Source organism: Artemia franciscana, chromosome 20 (genome assembly GCF_032884065.1).
Source record: "Artemia franciscana chromosome 20, ASM3288406v1, whole genome shotgun sequence".
Lineage (NCBI taxonomy): Eukaryota > Metazoa > Arthropoda > Branchiopoda > Anostraca > Artemiidae > Artemia > Artemia franciscana.
The window spans coordinates 37487157-37514655 of NC_088882.1; the positions used below are offsets into that span (position 1 = coordinate 37487157).

General features: G+C 35.5%; 1 protein-coding gene across 3 annotated transcripts in view; it reads left to right on the forward strand.

Moving 5' to 3' along the window:
* Positions 1 to 22946, forward strand: part of LOC136040213 (zinc finger protein ZFP2-like) — a 43285-nt gene extending 20339 nt beyond the window's left edge. For all 3 annotated transcript variants that reach the window (XM_065724406.1, XM_065724407.1, XM_065724408.1), the window contains exons 3-5: positions 8889 to 9047; positions 10359 to 10517; positions 21238 to 22946. In XM_065724406.1, the coding sequence (XP_065580478.1) occupies positions 8889 to 9047; positions 10359 to 10517; positions 21238 to 22631 (1712 nt within the window). In that variant the 3' untranslated portion in view covers positions 22632 to 22946. The remainder of the gene's footprint in view (positions 1 to 8888; positions 9048 to 10358; positions 10518 to 21237) is intronic.
* The last annotated feature ends 4553 nt before the right edge of the window (positions 22947 to 27499 follow it).

The following is a 27499-nucleotide window of genomic DNA, read 5'->3' on the forward strand; positions in this document are numbered from 1 at the left end:
TCTCTGAGATGTGAAATTTAAAATAAAAACGAGGATATTGATTCTGTTTTGTCCCTCTATATTGTTGAAAATCCAGATCATGTAGTTCTTTTTGATGGCGCCACTATCATTTGAAGCCAATGGCTCCCCACATTCTTTTAGGAAGACCATTGAAATTGAAATAAAATAGAGACCTTGCTTTAAATAGAGATACTGGAGATACTCCTATAAACCCAATTTACAAATAACTTAAAAGTAAAGGATTCAAATAACATTGCTCTTCAGTTTATATCAAGATCATACGACCATACTTTCAATAAAGTCAATCATAAAGTCAGTAGACAAGTTAAGTCAATCATTAAGCAGCGGACTCTTGCCCAATCTGTTTGGTGATTAGTCCTTCATTTATTCTTGCTTAGTTTTTTGGTTTATTTGATTCAGTCTTTCTTCTGCTCAGTTAGAGCGAATTCAAAAGGTTAATTTTCCTTCTTTTTTTTGTGCATTGAAGACAGCCTGGCGGAAGTCCCTAGTGAAATATCTGCCTCTGTCATTTTCGCTTCTTTTTTGTCCGCTGGCTGACATTAATCTCATTTTTCTCGGCCATTTCATTTCATTTATTTTTTTTTCTTGTTTTTCACATGTCAATCCTGGTTGTAGCCCTTTCTGTCTTAAACAATTCACAGAACTTATGTAATTTTTGTCAGTTAATATTTCGCCATTTTAAAATTATAATAATCTGTACCGTAAAACACTTTATAGTTGTGATAACAAGAGACCTAAGTCAGACAGACGGCTTTTTAAACCAGGGAAGACAGTTATACAAAAAACAAAATAATATCCAGTCCTTTTTCTGCCAGGATCTTTGCGCTTTTGTGCTCTGGAAATTGCAAGCCGTCGTATAATATCAAACAGTTCGTGGTAACGAACTGTAGTAAGGAGCGACCCGGCTCAATAGTAACCAAAAGTCTAAAAAATGGAATTTTGGTACCTATAGCTACATCAAAAGAATCGCATTTTAATGCTGATTTTAAATATATAAGTTTCATCAAGTTTAGTCTTACCCATCAAAAGTTACGAGCCTGAGAAAATTTGCGTTATTTTAGAAAATAGGGGGAAATGCCCCCTAAAAGTCATAGAATCTTAATAAAAATCACACCATCAGATTCAGCGTATCAGAGAACCCTACTGTAGAAGTTTCAAGCCCCTATCTACAAAATGTGGAATTTTATATTTTTTGCCAGAAGGCAGATCACGGATGCGTGTTTATTTGTTTGTTTGTTTTTTTTTGTTTTTTTACCCAGGGGTGATCGTATCGACCCAGTTGTCCTAGAATGTTGCGAGAGGGCTCATTCTAACGGAAACGAAAAGTTCTAGTGCCCTTTTTAAGTGACCAAAAAATTGGAGGGCACCTAGGCCCCTTCCCACGCTAATTATTTTCCCAAAGTCAACGGATCAAAATTCTGAGGTAGCCATTTTATTCAGCGTAGTCGAAAAACCTTATAACTATGTCTTTGGGGACGACTTACTCCCCCACAGTCCCTGTGGGAGGGGTTACAAGTTCAAAACTTTGACCAGTGCTTACATATAGTAATGGTTATTGGGAAGTGTACAGGCGTTTTCAGGAGGATTTTTTGAATGGGCAGGGGTTGAGAAGAGGGGGATATGCTGGGGGAACTTTCCATCGAGGAATTTGTCATGGGGGAAGAAATTTTCCATGAAGGGAGCGCAGGATTTACTAGCATTACTTAAAAAAAAACAATGAAAAAGTTTGTTTTCATCTGGAAGTAAGCAGCAGCATTAGAACTTAAAACGAACAGAAATTATTACCCATATGAGGGGCTCACCTCCTCCTAATACTTCGCTCTTTGCGCTAAAGTATTTTTAGTAATGTCAACTATTTATTCTACGGCTTTTGTGATTCAGGGGTCATTCTTAATGAATTGGGACAAAATTTAAGCTTTAGTGTAAAGAGCGAGGTACTGACGAGGGGTCGAACCCCCTCATATATGTAATAAAAACATAAGCATACAAAAGTTCTTTACGTAAGCTAATTTATAAGTTACGTATATCTTTTACTTATAAAAAGATTCGTAAAAAATTAAAAGTTCTAGTTGCCTTTTTAATTAATCGATCAGAGGGCAACTAGGCTTCCTCCCCCGCTCTTTTTTCTCAAAATCATTCGATCAAAATTATGAGAAAGCCATTTAGCCAAAAAAAAAATATACAAATTTTGTTTTAATTATTCCTCTGCGGAGAGCCAAAATCAAAACATGCATCGATTCAAAAACGTTCAGAAATTAAATAAAAAAAAACAAACAAGTTTTTTAAACGAAAGTAAGGACCGACATTAGAACTTAAAACGAACAGAAATTACTCCGTATGTGAAAGGGGCTTTTCCTTCTCAACGCCCCGCTCTTTACGCTAAAGTTTTTTTACTGTTTTAAAATGTAGAGTTAAGAGAAAGAGTCAAACTTAAGCGTAAAGAGCGGGACGTTGAGAAGGAAAAGCCCCTTTCATATACGGAGTAATTTCTGTTCGTTTTAAGTTTTAATGTCGCTCCTTACTTTCATTTAAAAACTTTTTTTTTTTATTTAATGTCAGTAAAACATGTAAGATACCGGTAAAACATCAGTAACATAGGTAAAATACTTAAATTCTATAAAATAAGTAAAACAGCAATGCTACGGGGGTCCGTAAAACTACAGGAAAATACGTAAAATACCCAAGTTTACCGTGACCAATTTTACAAGTTAGGACTTGTTTTACAAGTTTACAACTTAGGATGAAAAATGACGCTGGTTTCACCTGCAAGAAGTGATTACCCTTAGCAGATATTAAATAAAAAAACAAGTTTACAAGTTTACAACTTAGGATGAAAAATGACGCTGGTTTCACCTGCAAGAAGTGATTACCCTTAGCAGATATTAAATAAAAAAACAAGTTTTTTCAACTGAAAGTAAGGAGCGACATTAAAACTTAAAACGAACAAAAATTACTTCGTATATGAAAGGGGCTGCTTCCTCATCAGCGCCCCGCTCTTTACGCTAAAGTTTGACTCTTTCTCTCAACTCTTCTTTTTAAAACAGTAAAACACTTTAGCGTAAAGAGCGCGGCGTTGATGAGGAAGCAGCCCCTTTCATATACGAAGTAATTTCTGTTCGTTTTAAGTTTTAATGTCGCTCCTTACTTTCAGTTGAAAAAACTTGTTTTTTTTATTTAATTTCTGAACGTTTTTGAATCAATGCATGTTTTGATTTTGGCTCTCAGCAGAGAAATAATTATAACGAAATTTGCACATTTTTTTTTTTTTTGGGGGGGGGGGGCTAAATGGCTTTCTCGTAATTTTGGTCGAATGATTTTGAGAAAAAAAGAGCCGGGGAGGAAGCCTAGTTGCCCTCCAATTTTTTGGTTAATGAAAAAGGCAACTAGAACTTTTAATTTTTTACGAATCTTTTTATTAGTAAAAGATATACGTAACTGATAAACTAGCTTACGTAAAGAATTTTTTATTCTCATGTTTTTATTACACATATGAGAGGGTGCGCCCCCTCGTCAGTACCTCTCTCTTTACACTAAATCTTAAATTTTGGCCCAATTCATTAAGAATGACCCCTGAATCACAAAAGCCGTAGAATAAATAGTTGACATTACTAAAAATACTTTAGCGTAAAGAGTGAGGTATTAGGAGGAGGTGAGCCCCTCATACGGGGTAATAATTTCTGTTCGTTTTAAGTTTTAATGCTGCTCCTTACTTCCAGCTGAAAAAACCTTTTTCATATTTATTTTTTCATTGTTTTTTTTTTTTAAATAATGCTAGTATATCCTGCGCTCCCTTCATGGAAATTTTCTTCCCCCATGACAAATTCCTCGATGGAAAGTTCCCCCAGTATATCCCCCTCTTTTCAACCCCTCCCCCAACCAAAAAATCCTCCTGAAAACACCTGTACACTTCCCAATAACCATTACTATATGTAAGCACTGGACAAAGTTTGTAACTTGTAGCCCCTCCCAAGGGGACTGGGGAGGGGTAAGTCGTCCCCAAAGACATAGTTATAAGGTTTTTCGACTATGCTGAATAAAATGGCTATCTCAGAATTTTGATCCGTTGACTTTGGGAAAATAATTAGCGTGGGAGGGGGCCTAGGTGCTCTCCAATTTTTTTTGGTCACTTAAAAAGGGCACTAGAACTTTTCATTTCCATTAGAATGAGCCCTCTCGCAACATTCTAGGACAACTGGGTCGATACGATCCCCCCTTGGGAAAAAAAAAATAAATAAACACGCATCCGTGATCTGCCTTCTGGCAAAAAATACAAAATTCCACATTTTTATAGATAGGATCTTGAAACTTTTACAGTATGGTTCTCTGATACGCTGAATCTGACGGTGTAATTTTCGTTAAGATTCTATGACTTTTAGGGGGTGTTTTCCCCTGTTTTCTAAAATCACACAAATTTTCTCAGGCTCGTAACTTTTGGTGCGTAAGACTAAACTTGATGAAACTTATATATTTAAAATCAGCATTAAAATGCGATTCTTTTGATGTAGCTATTGGTATCAAAATTCCATTTTTTTGAGTTTTGGTTTCTATTGAGCCGGGTCGCTCCTTACTACAGTTCGTTACCACGAACTGTTTGATGGGCCTTGCATTAACGAGAGACATAAGATTTATTAACTTGAAACCAAGACATGGAATCAAATAATTCGTGGTAACGAACTGTAAGGAGCAACCCAGTTCAATAGTAACCGAAACTCAACGAAATGAAATTTAATAAAAATCAATACATCCAAAGAATTGGATTTAAATGCTGATTTTAAATATATAAATTTCATCAAGTTTAGTCTTACCCATCAAAAGTTACAAGAGACATTACGAGATACATTGGATTTATTAACTTGAAACCATGACATGGAATCAAACAATTCGTGGTAACGAACTGTAAGGAGCAACCCAGCTCAATAGTAACCAAAACTCAACAAAATGAAATTTAATACCAATCGATACATCCAAAGAATTGGATTTCAATACTGATTTTAAATATATAAATTTCATCAAGTCTAGTCTTACCCATCAAAAATTACAAGTTTGAGAAATTTCGCCTTATTTTCGAAAAAAGGAGGAAACACCCCATTAAAGTCATAGAATCTTAATGAGATCACACCATCAGATTTACTGGATCAGAGAACCCTACTGTAGAAGTATCAAGCTCCTATCTGCAAAAATGTGGAATTTTGTATTTTTGCCAGAAGAAAGATCACGGATGCGTGTTTATTTGTTTTTTTTTTTTCCAGGGATGATCGTATCAACCCAGTGGTCCTAGAAGGTCGCGAGAGGACTTATTCTGATGGAAATTCAACGCTCTAGTTCCCTTTCTAAGTGGCCAGAAAATTGGAGGGCAACTAGGCCCCCTCCCACGTTTATTGTTTCCCCAAAGTCACCGGATCAAAATTCTGAGACAGCCATTTTGTTCAGCATAGTCAGAAAATCTAATAACTACGTCTTTGAGGACGACTTAATCTCCCACAGTAGCCGAGGGAAAGGCTGCAAGCTATGAACTTTGCCCATTGTTTACATATAGTATTGGTTATTGGGAAGCATACAGAAGTTTTAGGGGGGTATTTTTCTGATGGGGTGGGGGGGGGGGTCAGCGTCGTGGTTTACGTGGGAGTATCTCTCCATGGAGGCATATATCATGGACGAAGAGAATTTCCATGAAAGGGTTGCCGGATTTTCCAGCATTAAAAAAAAACAACAATGAGAAATTAGATAAAAAAACTAGTTTTTTTCAACTGAGAGTAAGGAGCAGCATTAAAACTTAAAACAAACAAAAATAATTACGTTTATCAGGGAAATCGTCCCCACCTCAATAAATCGCTCTTTGCGCTAACGTATTTTTAATAATTTCATAAGAGCTTTATTTATTCTAAACCGTCGTTGTGATTCGGGGGTCATTCTTTAAAAATTGGAACAAAATTCGAACTGTAGTGTAAAAAGCAGGAATTGACGATAGGGCGAATCCCCCTCATAACCGTAATAAAAATATACGAATATAGAAGTTCGTTACGTAAGTTAGTTCGTAAGTTACGTATATTTATTACTAATAAAAACGTTCGTAAATAAAATCAAAAGTTTTAGAGGCCTTTTTAAGTAACCAAAAGAATTGAAGGGCAACTAGGCCCCCCCCCGCGCCCCTTTTTTCTCAAAATTGTCTGAATAAAACTTTAAGAAACCCATTTCGCCCAAAAAGCAAAAACTAATATGCAAATTTTGTTTTAATTATTCATGTACGATGAGCCAAAATCAAAACCGGCATTAATTCAAATACGTTCAGAAATTAAATTTGAAAAAAAAACAAGTTTTTTTTAACTGAAAGTAAGGAACGAAGTTAAAACTTAAAACGAACAGAAATTATTCTGTATATGAAAGGGGCTCTCTCCTCCTCAACGCCCTGCTCTTTACGCTAAAGTTTGATTCTTTGTCACACTTCTACTTTTTAAAACAATAAAACTTTAGCGTAAAGAGTGGGGCGTTGAAGAGGGGATAGCCCCATTCATATACGGAATAATTTCTGATCGTGTTAAGTTTTAATGTCTCTCCTTACTTTCAGTTAAAAAAATTAATTTAATAACGTCCAAGGGGAACTGGAAGCTGCATATTACACATTTTGTATGTCATTAAGGTATAAATAGTCTCAGTGATAACATATTATGCCTGGTCACTAGATTATATAAATTTTTATGTAGGTTGTCCTTGAAATTTGAAGATTTGGGGTGTCTTCATAAACTCAAGCTTGAACAACTGCTCTAGTTCAGGAGCTCTTTACGCTAAAGCTTTTAATTCTTTTAAAAAGTAGAATTTTGGCAAAGAGTCAAACTTTAGCGTAAAGAGCGAGGGATTGCGGAGGGGACAACCCATTTCATATACGGAGTAATTTCGGTTCGTTTTAAGTTTTAATGTCGCTCCTTACTTACAGTTAAAAAAACTAGTTTTTTTTATGCAATTTCTGAACATTTTTTTTGGTTTGCCCCCTCGTTAATACCTCGCTCTTTACACTAAATCTTAAGTTTTGTCCCAATTCTTTAAGAATGGCCACTGAATCCGAACAGCCGTAGAATAAATAGTTGAAATTACTTAAAATACTATAGCATAAAGAGCGAGGTATTTATCTCCTCCTAAATACCTTGCTCTTTATGCTAACGTATTTTTAGAACCCCTCATATGCGTAATAATCTCTGTTAGTTTTAAGTTTCAATGCTACTCTTTACTTTCAATTGAAAAAGCTTTTCCATGTTTATTTTTTCATTGTTTTTTATAGTAATTTTAGAAAATCCTGCGCCCTTTTCATTGAATTTCTCTTTCCCCCATGACATATTTTTCCAAGGAAAGATCCTCCCACATAGCTCCTTCCCCTCAACCCCACCCCCAAAACCAAAAAAAATTCCCAGAAAACGCTGTACACTTCCCAGTAACCATTATTATATGTAAACACTGGCCGAAGTTTATAACTTGCAACCCCTCTCCAGGGACTGTGGGGAAGTAAGTCATTCCCAAAGACATAGTAATTATGGTTTTTGACTATGCGGAACAAAATGGCTATCTCAAAATTTTGATCCGTTGACTTTGGAGAAAAAAGAGCGTGGGAGGGGGCCTAGGTGCCCTCCAATTTTTTTGGTCACTTAAAAAGGGTACTAGAACTTTTTATTTCCGTTAGAATGAGCCCTCTTGCGACATTCTAGGACCACTTGGTCGATACGATGACCCCTGGGGAAAAAAAACAAACAAACAAATAAACACGCACCCGTGATTTGTCTTCTGGAAAAAATACGAAATTCTACATTTTTGTAGATAGGAGCTTGGAACTTCTACAATAGGGTTCTCTGATACGCTGAATCTGATGGTGTGGTTTTCGTTAAAATTCTATGAATTTAGGCGTTGTCTTACCCTATTTATTAAAATAAGACAAATTTTCTCAGGCTCGTAACTTTTGGTGGGTAAGATTAAACTTGATTAAACTTATATATTTAAAATCAGCATTAAAATGTGATTCTTTTGATGTAGCTATGGGTATTCCATTTTTCAGAGTTTTGGTTACTATTGAGCCGGGTCGCTCCTTACTACAGTTTGTTACCACGAACTGTTTGATTTTCAGAAAGATGAGCATCTTGTTTATACTTTATCTTTAGATTTGCGGACTATTTTACATGTATTCTCTACTGCATATTAAATTAAAGCCTTTTGAGGGAGGAGCTATTAACCCATCGCTGCTTTACTGTCATGACAAAATGTATTTATGGTTTTTTAAAATATAAACTTGGAGGGAAAGATTCTAGCAGAAGCGTGAGCCAAAGGGCTGAGGCTGATCTTCTGTTGGGCGTCTGCCAGTATTTTATCAATGTTGCCAAACATCTGAGAGCAAGAAAGCGTCTTTCTATTTTGGCCCTCTTTGGTCCCTTCCTTTTGAAAGCAAAATTTCCGCAATCCGTTATCAAGCTCTTTACCAACACTTGGAATAAATAAAATTCACAAATGCCACAGATTTTGAAACGTATCTAAAGTCAAGAAAATTGCAGTATTTGAATCAAGTATATAAGAACTTTACTTGGTTAACGCAAAAGGGACATCCATTCTCTCTGCTACTGGTCAATTTGCTAATAAAATGTATATAGCCTATGTTTTTTTCATTTTTTTTAACATATAGTCTGTAAAAGATTCTCGTTTTTGTCGGGCCTGTTGATCTGTGTTTATCAAGCCAAATATAGTCGGCTTAGTTGCCTATTCTTTTATTTCCGTCTTTTTAAGGGTCGTTATCCATTCTTGTTGCTAATTTATACTAAAAGAAAACAGTTTGATTTGTTTAGTAATCTTTACTATTTGATTTCTTTATGTCTTATATTTATATTTTGTTTTAGAAGTTGAAGATGTTTTACCTAATAGTGGTGAGTTCTTTGACGCTCCAAACCTTGTTTCGTCTCTTAAACGTGAAGATATCGCTTTGGGTAATTGTTCTGGCTTTTTAGAACCATATAAACTTGAGCCTGATACCCAGGAAATGGGCTCCTACAAAAAAGGTACATCTCAAACATTTTCTAGAATTAAATATATTTGATAACAGTTTATTGGGCGAAAATAATTAGACAGCTGAAATAAGTACTACGAATGTAAACTAATTTTAAGATGGAACTTTTCTCTTGTCTTATTAGTAGATGCAAGTGCTTGCTTAACAAGTTTTTCAATCTGATAGGGTCGTTTTCAAATTGTAACTCGATTAAGATTTTTCAAAGATCGTTTTCATAAAAGCTAGAGAAAAAAGCCTTAAACTATAACATATATTTGTTTTTTCATGTTGAGACACAAATCCGTTCATTATTTCTTTGATTTCGAGATGATAGGCTTTGGTTATGGTTATGCTGTACATAGCTGTTAAACCTTTTTAAGTCTGAACTACCTACCAGAAGTTTAACTATAGAATGTTAAATTTACTAAAAACAGCACTAAAAAAACAAGCTTTATTTATTTTGTATTTTGAGACATTTTTTTTTGTCTTAAGAACGATCTCCTTTTCAATATAAATCTAGGATTACATGATAAGTTAACCTGACCTAACCTAACCTAATTAGGTTAACCTAACCTAACCTGAACTTTATTAATAAAGAGGAAAGTCAGTTTGGATGGGAAATTTGAATGCTCTCATAAATGGAATGAAAAGGTGATTAGTGTTTGCCTGAAGGTGTCGTTTTTGCCACTATTTACAAGAAAATTCTTGTATTAAGAGTCCTAGGGAGGGAGTGTATATCAAGAAAATTAAAAAAACAATTGTACTCTGCTTTAAATTCTATTAAGACTGGGGATATAGTATGTTGTTGGTTTATTTCTGAAATCCTACGTGAACTCTGCGTGAGGATTATAGTTGTTTTTGTGTCTGGTTGTTTTTTCTTCTTTTTTTTCTGGATACATAATAAAGCTCTGACTGTACTTTACCGTCGTAATATATATATAACCCTGTCTATTTCTATAGGATGACAGCCCAAATGAAAAGAAAAATTACCCATAAGTTTGGAGCAGCGATTCATGAGCTTGTGAAATCAAGCCTTGCGGGTGCTGATTGGATTTTATTCTCCAAAACAAATTACAATTCATGTACACGTTGCTTGAAATGTCTGCTCTAGTCAAATAACTAACCTGAAACTAACATGTTCCCTGTTGTTTGGATTTGATACATCAGATAAAAACGATTTTGTTAAAAGTTGAATTTAGAAATTTTTGATCCTTTGATAGAAAATTTATTTTATTGAAGTTTCTAGGTTTTTATTCATTTTTTTTTTTCCAAGAGACAAGTATTTTTGAATCTGATAGAATCTTATTGGTTTGTTTGGTTATAGGAGTTGAGGGTACTTCATCAATTGATATCAAAACACCCATGGAAACTTCAGATTGTACTCCATCATTTGAAGATGGGAATCCATCTGTGAATCTTTCACCCAGAAACTCCACATTAGCGTCTGAATCGGGTCCTGAGGATTGGGATTGCAGTGGCGAAGGTATGGTTCAACTTACAATGCTTTACAATCAGTTTTAATAAGAAATAACCATGTTTGAAGACATTTCTGCTTTTATACTAAAATGGGAAACATTGTATAAAGCTTTAAGTATTGTTTCAAAATTTCCATGCGGAGGCTGACTTTGGACATTAAAAACTGATAAAAGGAATTTGAATTTAAAACATAGAACAATTGCAAGATCAAAAGTTTCTTGTGAGGCTTCCTTTATTTTTAAGAGTGTTACTGAGTCTGTTAAGCACTGATACTTTTTACCGTGTAGTTTCTATGAAAATATCCTGAGTGAGTATAAATATATTATTTCTTAGTATTTTTATTTATAAAAATTAGTAAGTAATTATTTTGACGCGAAATCTGTAAATAAAATTCGGATTTCTGAACTTAGTGTTGTATTAATCAAATGGTCAAGGCGTGTGTTGAGGCCTCTTGTTTTGTCTCATTTTACAAATTTGTCTTTTTTTTTTAGTTATATTTGCTCTGGGTATGCTATAAAGAATGCCTACTATAGTTTTTTTTTTCTGTCTGTTTATTTATTTATTTTTTGGATGCTCAAGAGACTTTACCAATTCATAGTGAAAAGCTTGCGGAAATTTATAGTTCTACACTGTCGTCTGAACCTCAAAATATATCCGTCATTAGTTCACCCGGATCTTCCAGTTTAACATCTGAGGCAGATTCCCGGGAGCCTGATAGCGAAGGGAGCGAAGGGAAGCAGATTCCCGGGAGCCCACATAAAACTAATGTGCTGTGAAATCAATTTGAGTAACAAAAAATTTGATGGTATTACTTTTAAAAAGCACTTGAATAGCATTGCCAAGCGCTTCTATTAAGGCTAAGTTGACATTTTGATTACTAGGAAAATACATCAAAGTAATTTGAATGTAAGGTACGGAAAAATGTATGACAAAACGCTTCTTGTGAGATTCATTTAAGGTTTAAGGCACCGGCACAACACAGGCAAAGTAAAGTTGGCATTTTCGCCGATTTTGCCAATTTAAATGTTTGTCCATGATAATCTAGTACAGCTCAGCCGCGATAATTAAAAGTGAGTAATACGTCATTCTTTTTTTGTCAGCAGAGCCAAAAACACAAAAATCTTTGTTTGTTATGATCGCTCTGAAGGATGAGACTAATGGAGATAAATGGAACATATTCTAAACCAACTATTTATGTCATTTTCGTTTGTATAAATTAAATTTAAACATTCCTAGCGAAGTCTAAATTAATTCATTTTATGGCGCATGTCTTCTTTTTCTTATAGATCAGATATTTGAATAGATCGGATTCAAAATTAATCTATTTCCGACATATGTCCCCCTTTCATAGGCAGCAAAGTATGGTTGCCTAAGTAACGAGCGATGTGAGCACAATGTTTTTCTTTTTTTTTTGTCTTAGTCCAGGCCCCCTCGTGTCGAAGCAGTTGTCGTAAAAGCTTCAAAAAGAGCTCGTTCGATTGAAAATTGAAAGAGCTAATGTCCTTTTGAAAAGTCGATTGCGATTGGAGGGTAATCCCTGGCCTATCATTTCCTCAAAACACATCCAATCAAAATTTATTAGATAGCCGTTTTGTTCAAAGTAGTTCAAATTTCCGGAAATTATGTCTTTGAGGATGACACCCCCCCCCCCCCTACGCACATCCCTCAGCGCAAGGGTTGTTCAGGTCAGGGTAAGGGTTGTATCCTGGTGGCATATAAGGTTTATATAGAAAAGATGATCGTATACACCTCGGAGAGGGATCATTGGATTGGCAATCAGAAAGTCTATTACCCTGTTTCAGATTCAGGATGATCGGAGGGTGGATACCCCCCTCTCTCTCCTCCACATTTATATTCCCGAAATGTATTTTCCTAAAATGCATCTGATAGAAATTTTCAGATGGCCATTTGTTGTCGTAGAAACTTTGTAGATGGCTCATTCGATTGGAAATTGAAAAGACTAGTGCCTTTTTATTAGTCAAAAGTGATTGGAGGGCAACACGCGCCCCCCCCCCACGTCCATCAATTCCCACAAAACATCTAATGAAACTTTTAATATAGGCATTTTGTTTGTCGTGGTTGAAAGAATTGATCAGGTGGGCAGCTTCACTTACCTTGGTAGTATTATTAGTAAACATACGACAAATATACGGCTAAATTTTAGGCTATACGAAAAATCTGGTCCAATCCTGATTTCTTGGGCTATAATGAGAGAAAGGTTAAGATAGCTAGGGCATGTTCTGCGTATGAAAGATGACAGATTCCCAAAGATTGTCGTTTTCGGCCAGCTGTCCAGGGCTAAACAGAAAGTGGGACGTCCTTGTCTTGCGTGCGAGGATGTAATAAAGAAAGATTTAGAGGAAATTGCAACTTCCTGGCAAGGTATAAAGAGAGAGGCTTTGAATAGACTGAGGTAGAGAAGAAACGTGCTTAGCTGTGTTGACCTCAGTCGGCTTGGTGCTGCGGTGAGCTGTTAGTAGTAGTGGGAGCAGTAGAAGTTGTAGAAAGATCTGGAAATTATGCCTTTGAGGATGACAGCCCCCCTCCCACCCTTAGCACTAAGCGTAAAAGTTGTAATCTACGCCCAGAGGGTATATAAGGCTTATATTGAAACAATTGTCGTAGAATCCCTAAAATGGGCTCATTTAACCAGAAATCAGATGTTCTACTGCCCTTTTTATGAGTCAAAGTGATCGGGGGCAGGCAACCTCCTCCCATGTCGTATTTTCCGCAACTGCATTCACTGGAAATTTTGAGATAGCTATCTGTTTGAAAATAGTCCAAAGATCATATAGTAACGTCTTTGGGGTTGACAGAATCCCCCAGAGTCTGGGGGTAAGGGTTGTAAGTTATGTCCCATGGCATATAAGGTTTTACGAAATGGGTGGTCATTTGAACTTTAGAAGTGGTAGGTTTGATTGGATGTATAGTTCTAGTTCACTTTCAAGAGTCAGTCATGACTCAGGGCAACTAACCCCCCCCCCCTCCCCTTTCCTGACATCTTCTGTTTCCGAAACGTATTCAATTGAAATTTTGAGATTGTCATTTTGTTACCAATAGTCCAAAAATCATATAACAATGTCTAGGGAGGACGCAATCCCCGATAGTCCTTGGGCAAGGGTTGTAAGTTATGCCCCGGGGCACCTAAGGTTTCTATGTAACCGTTGTTCGTATAAGCTTTGGATCGAATAAAGCTCATTTGATTGGAAGTCACAGGTTTTATTGCCCCTTTTAAGGTCAAAATAAATAGAGAGAAATCAGCCCCCCCCCTCCCAGGCATATCATTCCCCAAGACATATGGGATCGAAATTTTAAGAGGTCTATTTTGTTCAGCCCCGTTGAAAGGTCCTGTAATTATGTCTTTGGGGATTTCAACCTCCCCAACTTCCTCAGGACAAGGGCTGTTAGCTAGGCAATTCGTTTGTTGTTTACACCTAGTATATGCTATTGAGAAAGGTATGTATGTTTGAACTTTACTTTCCGAAAAGACGAAGGGCATTCAGGCAAGACTTTCAGAGAATGTTGAGGGGAGTGTTTAACTAAATCAAAACAAGTTATTTGCATAAATATTGTCAAAAGTGTGTAACAAAGGGGTAAATGAGGGTATTAATTCGGAAAATTCAGGAAATGATAAGGGGTATGATCAAAAAGACAATATTTGCATGCTACCAATACTACTACAACTACCACCTCTACCACTACCAGACTACTCCATAACTGGTTTGAGGAGAAATTCGAACTGAATCAAAAGACGCTATGTGTACGCAAATTGTCAAAATAGCTTACCTCAAGAATTAATTTGGGTATTAAGCTGGAACTTCCAGAGAATGCTTATAGGGAACGATCATCATAGGCAAATCATCGTGTATCATTCAGGATATGATAAGGTATCAAAAAGACAATTTTCGGTTGCTATCAATACTACTACAACTATCACCACTATTACTACAAGACTACCCCATTTACACTATTGACCGAGAAATTGAACTAAATCAAAGCAATTTTCAGTTATGTTCAATTATGTTCTGGTCTTGAGAATGCCGAGGGATTGTCAGTCCCTATCATATTAAAACGGTATAGCCATTTTGTTCAGCGTAGTTAAAAGGTCCTGAAGTTATGCCTTTGAGGATGACCCCCCCCCCCAGAGCCCTCATGTTAAGGCCTGTAAGTTAGACAGTTCTTTCATTACTTACATATAGTATATGCTATTGAGAATAAATGTATGTTTGAACTTCATCGTAGGCAGCGCAGTGGATTTCAAGAAACATGAAACGTGAATTTAGAATGATTTTTCATTTATAAAAAAAAGTTGTTGTATCAGTGTTGCCACTTCAACTCTAGAAATTCAAAATTGTTTAGGTAAAGTAGTAATAGCAGTAATGAAGTCCACCCTGTAGCAACGTGCTGGACTGATAAAGAGAAAACATTTTTAAAATGTTCTGCCAATCTCTCTTTAAATCTTTCCCCATAAATAATTTTGGTCCCGTTCCTATTGCTGCCTTGCTACCACGATTAGCAATAATAGAAAAAAAATAATAATAACCGGCGGTAATATGAACAGAATTGTGTTTAATATTTCAATTTTCATACCTGACATAAACTAACAAACAAAACTAATCAATTAACTTCATTAACACACAAAAGACTACAGATACTACTAGGATTTTCCTAATTTCACTGATTGATACCTAACAAATCCTAGAATAAAGAAATCTACACTACAATATATTAAAAAAAACATACAGTAAATAAAAGCGTAAATTGGGAAGAATAATGTATTTTGCTTCTTTAATTATTTGAAAACAATGAAGAACTATTCCTTATGGACGAAGTAAAAGCAACAAAATAGGTACAGCAGAACAATGGCTTTCCGCAAACATAGAGCGTGAATTCAGAATAATGTTTCATTAAAAAAAAATATTGCCGTATCAGTGTTGCCAAATTTTTGCTAAAACCGACTTATAGAGACTTAACTTTATAAGTAATTTACTTATGAACTAATTGAAGTCATGATGATATGATAAAGAAAAAAAAATTAAGCTATTGAAAAATCTATTTTCAAAAGCTTTTTCCAAGTTTTTCGTTCATTATTTTCAAGCTCGAAATGAAGAGTTTCTGGCCTAATTTGCATAAACTTACTGTAACCTAAGAAGAAAGGCTTAGAATCATTATTAAGTCTTCATCGGGGAAGTGAACTCTAAATAGATATTTTTGTTAATAGTGATTTTATATATATGATAAAAAGTCACAAAAATATTTAAGTTTTCTTATGAAAGACTTTGACAATAAAGGCATTAAACTATCTTAGACAATTAAAATATCGTAGAATGGGTTTTGACTAGCCTATGATAAAAAGACGATAAAAATTAAGCCATTAAAAAAGCAAGTAGTAACTAAACAAATTATATAATCTGAAGACTATTGAAAATCGATAGTTGAGCATTTAATTTTATTTTGATTTGTGTACAAAGAATAATCTCTCCAAAATGTAGAACTATTTCGCTTTTTTGCTTCGTTCTTTGTCCTTTCTGGTAACGGAGAATGTTGACCTAGTTTACTCAAGTGGATGGGTCCTCCAATAGACTCCTTTGTGTGTCCCTTTTCTGGTATAGATTTGGTAGTGTAGTTTTCTATTATTTTTTCACGCAGTTTAATGGATTCTTCTTCTTTTTTGAATCCGTGCTTTTATTTCTCCGTTTATTTTATCTTTAAAACTTTAAAGTTATTTTTTTTTTATCGTTTCGTTTGATGAAATATGTTTGTTCTTAATTAGGATAAATTGCAATAAAAATTAAATTTTTATGATAAAAAAACTAAAACAATAAAGAAAGTGATTAGAATCACTTTTCCTCTTTTATTTTAAATATTAAAAGTCGAAATTTCTTCTGACAGAACAATGAAAATATGATCTATATGAACAAATTGACGGCAAAATGAAATTTAAACTTATTATTTTAAGCAAATAGTTTATTCGTTGCTTCGGCTTAAAACACGTGCTGCTATTTGGATTAACATTTGTACAAAAAATTATTTTTTGAGAATTCATTGAACTACAATGACAGACAAAGGGTCGTAAGAATTTTCGGTGCATTTTCGAGGTTAGGTAGACATTCTTTGCTACTATTGGCAAATCACTGCCGAACAAATTATTATATTAGTTTATTAGTATTTTATTAAATTGTTTCTATTAACTTTTTGCTGATTAATGATTATAATCTACCTTATTTTTGTGTTGCGAGAGCAACACTTTGGTTTTGTCCTTTTTTTTTTTTTTTTTTTTTCTCCTATGCCGCTGATGTTGGCTTATTCCTGGAAACTGGTAAGGGTCCAACCTGTGCGGGTTTTACGGAAAGTGTGGACCTCAGGCCGGATTGATGAATATGGCATTACATTTTGGAAAACTCCGCAGAACTCTTGCCTGGGGCCAAAAAGGATGGTTTTTGCTTGTCCACGAGCCAGGGCCTATGGTGTGTGAAGTGAAGTGGAGTTATGTAGCCTATGTCAGAGAGGAGTATCTGAAGCTGTGCAGCCAAGCTTTCGTTTCATCAAACCACTTTCTGCTTTCGAGTGGAAAGCTCCGTTGTAGCAGGCAAGCAGGCAGGCACCACTTTCAAATTGAAGATGGACTAAAATCTATAAGTGTTAAGTATATGCGGGAGTTACCCGGCCCCACAGCCAATATATCTTCTTTGAGTGATAAATAAAAAATTTACAGAAGCAAAAAAGCGGCATTTTCCCACAGGTCCGAAAGTGCTGCCGTGATTTTGTCTGGGCTTATCATTTGTTTTTTCGGACTCGGGATTGAGGTAGAGAAATGTTATCAGATGTACCTCTTAAACTTTAAAAGTTCTGTCACTGCTAAAGAAATTGGAGCTTATCCTTTGCTCCTTTCTAAGTGGTGAGGTTAGAAAGTTGGCCTACGGCAAAAAAATCAACTTTTGAACTAAGTCAGATAGAATTTTTTTTCGACGACAATCGATAGCTCTTGATGAGCTGATCACAGTATATGTCATCCATTTTTTGGTACAAAAATTCCTTCATGAGATATACTAGTTTGAAAGTTTAAAGGGGTTGACAACTTCAGTAGTAGGGTACATACTGAAACAAAAAATAAGCCGATACCAATTGTGAGACATGTAGGGGACTTGTAAGGAAAGATCGGCTGTTAGCTCATAATCATCTTCGGCAGTGAGGGGTTTGCAAATTTTGCTATTTCGTGTACCTATTATTTGTTTCCAGTGTATTTGATGGTAAGACCGATTTGGTTCCAGTGGTAAGACATGTAGGGGACTTGTAAGTAATAATCGTCTGTTAGGCTACAATCATCTTTAGTTAAGAGGGGTTTGTAACTTTTTCTAGTCGGTGTAGCCTACTCATACTCACTGTAACCTAGAATTAAGTGTTTACGCAACGGGTACAAACAATAACGTAAAACAACGAGGCAGTTTTGTAATAATTAATAGAGTGTCATCTATGGTATTTTGATCCTGAAAAGTTACGGATAGCTTTACAATACCAACTAGATTATATAAGATATTGTTCCAAGTCTTGATCCGTCACGATGTCTACGATTGAAAAGGATAAAGTGCAACTGGCTGCAAAGTTAATTTAGTCCCTTCTTTCGATATTCTTCTGTTATTGTTGTTTTTTCAACGCTGAGGAATAGCCTTTGATCATGTGATTACTGATCGTGTTCTTCTTTGAAAATAACGTTTTAAAAGCTTCGATAGGCTGACAACTTCAGCGTTTAACCGATAGCATAGAAACAAAACCAAAGTGTTGCTCTCGTAACACTTTATTTGGCGAAGCCGGACAAAGGTTGCCGCAACACTTCACGCTGCTCAGGCAACGTAGGTCTAGTTTTATTCTGCTTTAACTTTTTTAAAAAAAGACTTGTTTTTTTTAGCTCTTGACAAAAAGGAAGACAAAGCTATTATAGCTTCATAAGAGAATCCTCATCTTTCAGAACTGGCGTTTTCTCTTTTTTATCGTCGTAACGGTATAAGATAGGATAAATGTGACTGCAGCATTTGATTCCTTGTGCTGCATGTGATTATGTCGCATTTTTAATTATCACAGCCGAGCTGGGTCAACACTTCCTCATTTGTTCTTTTTGTCACCGGTTTTTGTGTTTTTAACTGGTTGTGATATTTCCCAGATTTAAATAATAGCTGGCAAATTATTAATCATTGCATTCTTTGTCTGTCTTGTAGTTTTTATGGCACTTCGTATAAACCAAGTGACATATAGCGATCGCAAATTCTGTCGGTCTGTCTGTCGCGGTTTTGCTACTTTAGGCACTTCCAGGTAAGCTAGGACGATGAAATTTGGCAGGCGTATCAGGGATCGGACCAGATTAAATTAGAAATAGTCGTTTTCGCGATTTGACCATCTGGGGGGGGGCGAGTTGGGGGTCGGTTAAGTCGGAAAAAATAGAAAAAATGAAGTATTTTTAACTTACGAACGGGCGATGGGATCTTAATGAAATTTGATGTTTGGAAGGATATCGTGTCTCAGAGCTCTTATGTTAAATTCCTACCAGATCTGGTGAAATTGGGGGAGGGGGACCTAAAATCTTGGAAAACGCTTAGAATGGAGGGATCAAGATGAAACTTGGTGGGAAAAATAAGCAGAAGTACTAGATACGTGATTGATATAATCGGAACGGACCTGCTCTGTTTGGGGGAGTTGGGGGGGGTTAATTCTGAAAATTAGAAAAATGAGGTATTTTTAACTTACGAAGGAGTGATCGGATCTTAATGAAATTTGAAGCTTGGAAGAATATCGTGTCTCAGAGCTCGTATTTTAAATCTCGACTGGATCCGGTGACATTGGGGTAAATTGAGGGGGAACCTTAAATCTCGGAAAACGCTTAAAGTTGAGGGATCGGGATGAAACTTGGTGGGAAAAATAATCATAAGTCCTAGATACGTGATTGAAATAACTGGAACGGATCCGCTCTCTTTGGGGGAGTTGGGGGAGGAGGGTTAATTCTGAAAAATTAAAAATAGGTATTTTTGAATTACGAAGGAGTGATCGGATCTTAATTAAATTTGATGTTTAGAAGAATATCGTGTCTCAGAGCTCTTATTTTAAATCTTGACCGGATCCGGTCAAGGGGAAGTTGGGGGTGGCGGAACCTAAAATCTTGGAAAACGCTTAGAGTGGAGGGATCGGGATGAAACTTAGTGGGAAAAATAAGCACAAGTCCTAGATACGGGATTGATATAATCAGAACGGATCTGCTCTCTTTGGGGGAGTTGGGGGGAGGGTTAATTCTAAAAAATAGAAAAATGAGATATTTTTAACTTACGAACGGGTGATCAGATCTTAAGACAATTTGATATCTAGAAGGATCTTGTGCTTTAAAACTCTCATTTTAAATCCTGACCAGATCTGGTGACGTTGAAGGGAGTGAAAATCGAGGTATCTTACGAATGGGTGATCGGATCTTAATGAAACTTTATATATAGAAGAATCTTATGTCTCAAATGCTCCATTTTCAACTCGAATCGGATCCGGGGACATAGAGGGTTGGAGGGGGGAAACAAATCTTGGAAACCGGAAATCTTGGAAAACCCTTAGAGTAGAGAGATCGGAATGAAACTTGATGGGAAGAATAAACACAAGTTATAGATACGAGATTGACATAATTGGTACGGATCCGTTCTCTTTAAGGGAGCTGGGGGCTGTTAATTTGGAAAAATCAGAAAAATTTAGGTATTTTTAACTTAAGAACGGGTGACCGGATCTTAATGAAATTTGATATTTAGAAGGAACTCATGTCTCAGAGCTCTTATTTCAAATCCCGACCAGATCTTTTGACATTGGGGGGAGTTGAAGGGGGAAACCGAAAATCTTGGAAAACGCCATAAATGTCGTAGATACATGATTGACGTAACCGGACTGGATCCGCTATCTTTGGGGAAGTTAGGAGGTGGGGTTCAGTGCTTTGGCGAGTTTTGTGCTTCTGGACGTGCTAGGACGATGAAAATTGGTAGGCGTGTCAGGGAGCTGCACAAATTGACTTGATAAGGTTGTTTTTCGCGATTCGACCATCTGGGTGGCAGAAGGGAGAGGAAAAATTAGAAAAATTGAGGTAATATTAACTTACGAGTGGGTGATCGGATCTTAATGAATTTTGATATTTAGAGGGACCTAGTGACGCAGAGCTCTTATTTTAAATCCCGACCGGCATTAATCCTCTGATTTTCCTTTTAAATCAATCTGTTGATTCTTAGAATTTTGCTAGAGCTCATACCATATGAAGTCTTGGCTCTTCCGACCTCGTCACAAGTGCCATATACTGCAATTACATTAAATCATCTAACTGCAGAAAGAAATCATAGCTTTGATCTTAATTTTTGTGCGTTTATTTAAGTATATTGTCCTCTTGGTGAAATTATTCTCGGCGCAGGATTCAGTTGGTCGTTTTATCTTTTAAAAATATCTGCAGGGGCAGGGTAGAGTTACATGGCATTGTTGAGCTTTTTAGAGCATGTTTGCTTCCATTGGGCTTGGTTCTTATCTAATTTTTAAACAGTTTTAGTGAGGAGAGTCTTTGCTTAAAAATATTTCCAGTAAAACTCTTCAGCATTTTAAAAAGTGAATAAAGAGGATATTATTTGTTAAAACCTTTCTTGCTTGTTCTTCACTTATAGTTGTTTTAATGCCTATTTATTTGATCTCTTTTTTTGTTTATTTAATTATATTTTTTATTATTATAGGGTTAATCCGCTCTACAGTGCACTGTTCTGACGGAGTTACTCTACCACAACTCTCAGGCCCAACACCGATCATTAGGGTGAGAAAACTGACAAAAAGGGATATAGAAGAATTGACAGCAGGCATCTGGCGTTGTGTTTCCTGTGGGAAAGCAGAGACATCATTTTTGATGCTAGATCTTCACATAGACACTGGATGTGAAGAACTATCACCTATAGAATGTGATGTCTGTCCAAGCGTGGTGCATGATTACAGAGATTTTGTTGTTCACATTATGGAGCACCGAATGGGGGAGAGAAGAAAATGTGCCATTTGTTTACGAGAATTTATTGGTGATATGAGGGAGCATCTTTTTTTACAGGGGCACTTTTCACCGGATGTCTCTGAACTAGGCTTGCAAGGGAATGTGTCGCTAGGTGCTGTACAGAATCCATCAACGAGCGTTTTTTTTAATTTGAATGAATCAGAAACTGAAGCAAAATACTTAAACAGTGAGGAAACATGTTTAAATAGTCGCTTGTTTAGGAAAAAGCAGAGCAAATTAAAACAACATAAGAGAATCCATAAATGTGGTGTATGCCAGAAGAGCTTTTCCCAACTAGCTATACTCAATGCACACCAAAGAGTACATACAGGTGAGAGACCATATAAATGTGATAAATGTCACGAGACTTTTTCTCAATTAGGCAGTTTGGATAGGCACCAAAAAGCGCATACAGGTGAGAGACCATATAAATGTAATTTGTGTCAGAAGAGTTTTTCTGAATCATGTAATTTGAAAACGCACCAAAGAGTTCATACAGGTGAAAGACCATATAAATGTGATAAATGTCACAAGACTTTTTCTCAATTAGCCAGTTTGAATAGGCACCAAAAAGCGCATACAGATGAGAGACCATATAATTGTAATTTGTGTCAGAAGAGTTTTTTTGAATCATATAATTTGAAAACCCACCAAAGAGTACATACAGGTGAGAGACCATATAATTGTAATTTGTGTCAGAAGAGTTTTTCTGAATCATATAATTTGAAAGCCCACCAAAGAGTTCATACAGGTGAGAGACCATATAAATGTGTTATATGTCCGAAGAGTTTTTCTGGATCAGGCTCTTTGAAAACGCACCAGAGAGTTCATACAGGTGAGAGACCATATAAATGTAATGTATGTCAGAAGAGTTTTTCTGAATCATGCTCTTTGAAAACGCACCAGAGAATTCATACAGGTGAGAGACCATATCAATGTGTTATATGTCTGAAGAGCTTTTCTAAATCAAGCTCTTTGAAAAGGCACAAAAGAGTTCATACAGGTGAGAGACCCTATAAATGTGATAAATGTCAAAAGAGTTTTTCTGACCAGAGCTATTTCAGAAGACATCAAAGAGTACTACATATCTGATCAAAGATCAGAATTACAGTCACCGTTTAGCTCTACCAGAACCGCTTGGACCTAATGTATTTAAGAGAGTAAATTTATGTTCGTTTTAATGGGCATTTGACAACTCTTTCAATTCATTCATGAATTAATTCAACCACAGCTCAGTCATTAGAGAATAATTTTTTAGGCATCTAGGAAGAGAATTAGTCTTTATGAAAAAAAAAGTTAGGGTCTTCATGTGTATTGATTTATTGTGTTTTAATTATATAAGAATAATATATCCTACTTTGATATATATTTGTTAGAATATATCAAAATAAATATTTTGCTAAGACATTTTAATAGTTATATTTGTTTCAGCTGCTGAATTATTGAGTCAAGACAGTGTATCCGTAGAAGATTTCAAATGCGCAAATCATGTGAATAAATTAAAGTATTTAAGTCAAAGCTGTTTCGTTGCTGGACTTAAAACGGAAGTGTAAGCATTTGACAAAGGAAAAATCTTGAAGGCTATATAAGTCATCATTGAACAGACCAAAAATATGCTTGGGCGATCAGAATTACCAAAAGAATTAAGTGGGTCGGTTAGATGACATTTGAAGTCACCAGTCGCGATACAGCATAAACCCTGTTCTTTTATTTTTAGGAAGCATTTAGGTAAACGAGTAACCCCAATGGCAAATAATCTCTTAGATCGGTCGTCACGATAGCTCGTGGGCAGATAAAAGTTCGGTACAACGAAATTCTGGATTCTAATTGCTAAAAATTCACTTGCTGAATCAAAAATGGACAAAGGAAAACATGACTTCACATAGGTTGCTAGACCACCACAAGGCTGTGCATTTGACTGAGAGTGGCACGCAGAGACCGAGAACACTTTATGATTGGTTGATAGTTCCAAAAGGCTCTGGCTCAAGGTAGTTGCAAAGTGTACCTGAATACACATTATGTCACAACACTAATCTTGTATTTTTGATATCAGCATAATAAGCCAATTCCTTTGATATATCTATTGATATCAATTATTTTTAGAAGTTTGGTTATTATTGAGCCGTGCCGCTCCTTTTTTAAAACAATTTCTTGCCTTAACTTACATGAAAAAAATTGCATATATAAAATGTAAAGGTTGCCAGCTCTAATGATGTATAACTGGTTTTTAGTAATTTTTCTTCCCGCCATTTGTTTTTGTTTTGCCGAGATGTTTTTAGTAATTTTTAACTTTTATTTAAGAATTTTCACGGAATCTAGAATAACCTAAAAAAAACAAACAAACGCTGGATGATATTAAATTAATAGGCAGCACTATTAGCGCTCCCTAAGTAAAGAGCGAAATGGCTTAAATATTTTTCTTTCCCGCCGGCTATGTTTGATGGAAACGGTGGTCTCAAAAACTTTAGAGCGGTTTATTGGATTGAAAATTCTAGCATTGTTTTTTTTTGCTCAACAGTGAGCAATGGGTGAAAATATCCCTCCCAAGCCCTACCTAGTCGCCCTATGCCCTTCAATACCTATCAAAGTGTTAAGATATTCACTTTGTTTAAAATAGTCTAAAACATCAATAACTGTACCACTGGGGATGACATGAAAACCCCTCTCTCCCTCCCCACAGCCCTTGGGGCAAGTGCTGTAAGTTATGCAATTTGCCCATTGTATACATTTGGCTTTTATTATTGGGAAAAGAGGGTATTTTTGATTCTGGGGCCCCAAAAAGGATAAGGGTATTAAGTTTAAAATTTCAGGAAATATTGGAAGGACTGTTGGACTAAATCAAAATAGACTATATGTATGAATGCATGTCAAAAGGGCTAATAGTGGTATTGATTCATAGTGATAAATATTCTTTATCATGGTGATCTACTTAAAAACTAATGGCCATGAAGACACCTCAATTAAAGTTTGGAAACTAAGGAAACATTGACCAGTAACAAATCTGATTGTATTTATTGTGGCGTTCTATTAACACAGAGCTCTATTTTATTTCAAAGAAATCGAAAAGTTTTAATTAATAATGAAAACTGGCTTCCCCATTAATGAAAGTGCTTATAGGAAAAGAGCTGCGAATGAAGCGATCGTCTAATTGCTAGTAATCATTTAATGCAATCCTTCAAAATACCAAAGACATCAGAACAAAAGCTCCTGACCCACCTAAGAATCACTACTTGAAACTACGATATTTAAAGTCTTTCTTTTGGCTGTTTCAATATTTTTTATTTTATTTTGCTTTTTTGTCGTTTAGCTTCTATATTGTTTTTATTTTCTCAAATACTTTGGATTTTCTTTTTGTTGTTTCAAAGTTTTACATATTTTACAATACTCAGTTTCTCTTTTTTATAAAAGAAAACAAAAACTTATTATTGCGTAAAAGACGAACGATGAAAAGTTGCTTTTAATAAAAGAGCTTATAGGAAATGAATTGCAAATCAAGCAATCGTCTAGTTTATAACAATCATTTGTTGGTTCAGTTTTTTTGAAATATCAAGGGTGTAAAGAAAAATAGCCTCCCGGACCCATCTTGGGTCTATTCATGCCTGAAAACTTACTTTGAAGGTTTTTCTTTTTAAGCGTTTCAAAATTTTGGGTTACTTTAATCTCTTCTTTTTTTTGGTTTTCTAACAATATTCTCGTTTTCTTTTGACTGTGTCGAAATTTTAAGTATTTTATGTAGAATTTCCGTTTCACCTTAAAGAAAACGAAAACTTTAGCTATTGTTTAAAACAAAAAATAAAACGTCACTGTTAGTACAAGAACTTATCAAACATTTGGTGTTAACAAACTGTAAGTAAGGAGCGACTTCAATAGTAATCGAAACTTTAAATAATGGGATTTGGATACCAATAGATATTACAAAAGAATCATATTTTTATGCTGATTTCAAATGTAGAAAGACCATTAAGCTTAGTCTTACCCATAAAAGGTTACGAGCCTGAGATAATTTGTCTGATTTTTGAAAAAAGAGGGAAATGTTCCCTAGAAGGTATATAATCTTAATGAAAGTCACAGCGTCAAATTCAATGTATTAGAGAACCCTACTGTCAAGATTTTATCTGAAAAAATATGGAATTTTGTATTTTGTGCCTGAAGAAAGATCACGGATGCGTGTTTATTTATTATATTTTTGTTTTTTCTCCAGGGGTGACAGTATTGACCCAGTGGTTCTAGAATATCATCAGAGGGCTCATTCAAACGAAAATTAAAAGTTCTAGTGCCCTTTTTAAGTGCTCAAAAACATTGGTGGACATTTACGTCCCCCCTTCGAAGCCCATTTTTCTCAAAATCCTCCGACAAAAAATTTTGAAATAAGCCATTTTGTTCAGCATAGTTGAAAGGCCGAGTAGCTGTGACTTCGGAGATATTATGACGCCCAAGAGCCCCTGGGGAAAGTTTTTTAAGTTACAAAATTTGCCCTTGTTTACGCACAGTATTTGTTGTTGGGAAGTATGCAAACATTTTTAGGGGGGATTTTCTGTTGGTTCAATTTTTGATGGGGAGGGCCGTTTACAGGGGGTAGATTTTTCATGGGGAATTTTACCCTGGGGGAATTGCCAGACATGCTATACGAAATTTTTCTTCTTTCTTGCTTTCTCATAGCCGATTCAATTTTTAGGCGTTGATTCATATGTATCAAGTTTATTCTAATGCACATATATATATTATATATATATATATATATATATATATATATATATATATATATATATATATATATATTTCAAACATATTAAATGGTATTAGAAAAAATATTTTTTTCAATATTTTACAAATGTGCAGTAGTACATTTCAGTCACTGTCATTGTAACGAATTTTTTTTTTTTTTTTTTTATAAAGAAAAGAGCTTATATGAAAAGAATTAGAAACCTTGGAAGTAGTGTAATTTATAGCTATCATCTAATTCAATTCTTTAAAGAAAAAATTCTCTGACAAACGGCTGAAAAGATTTTCCCTCGCTCTGCTGTAATTGAATTGGTTTTCCCAAGGGGGTTATTACCTCCCCCGCATCTCCATTGAGGCAGATAATCAGACATAATGTCAAGCATCGGTCCCGGAACAATAATTAGGATTTCTACTATGATAAAATTACTGGTTGCCATTTGGACACGTGTTTGAATGAATAAGGTGTGTCCAAATTCAGGAGTATTATATTTACTGTTGCTTCACAAAAAAAGAAAAATAAAGAAATGATGAATCAACATCGAACTCGGCCTTGAACTCATTTAAAGCACAAAGAAGAGTCCAAATGAAATCTGATTAGTCCAATCAGTTAAGTGTAAATTTATACAACTATATATATATATATATATATATATATATATATATATATATATATATATATATATATATATATATATATATATATATATATATATCATGAAAAGAGGAGAAATCACCAATGCAACAGCACAAACACACACAAAAAAAAAAAAAAAAAAAAGAAGAGAGACAGAAGGAGAAAAGGAAGACTGTTTTCCTAAATTAGTGATTAATACAGACCAGCACTTGAATGAGGCCTTAACCCTACTCATCCATACAATCACATAGGTCAAACAGCATAGCCATACACAATCAACCATAAAGAACAATCGTCCTGAAGCACCAAACTCGCCAAAGCACTGAACCCCACCACCTAACTCCACCAAAGAGAGCGGATCTAGTCCCGTTACGTCAATCACGTATCTACGACGTTTAAAAGCGTTTTCCAAGATTTCCAGTTTTCCCCTCCAACTCCCCCCAATGTCGAAAGATCTGGTCGGTATTTGAAATAATAGGTCTGAGACATGAGTTCCTTCTAAGTATCAAATTTCATTAAGATCCGGTCACCCGTTCGTAAGTAAAAAATACCGCAATTTTTCTGATTTTTCCAAATTAACAACCCCCAGCTCGCTCAAATAGAA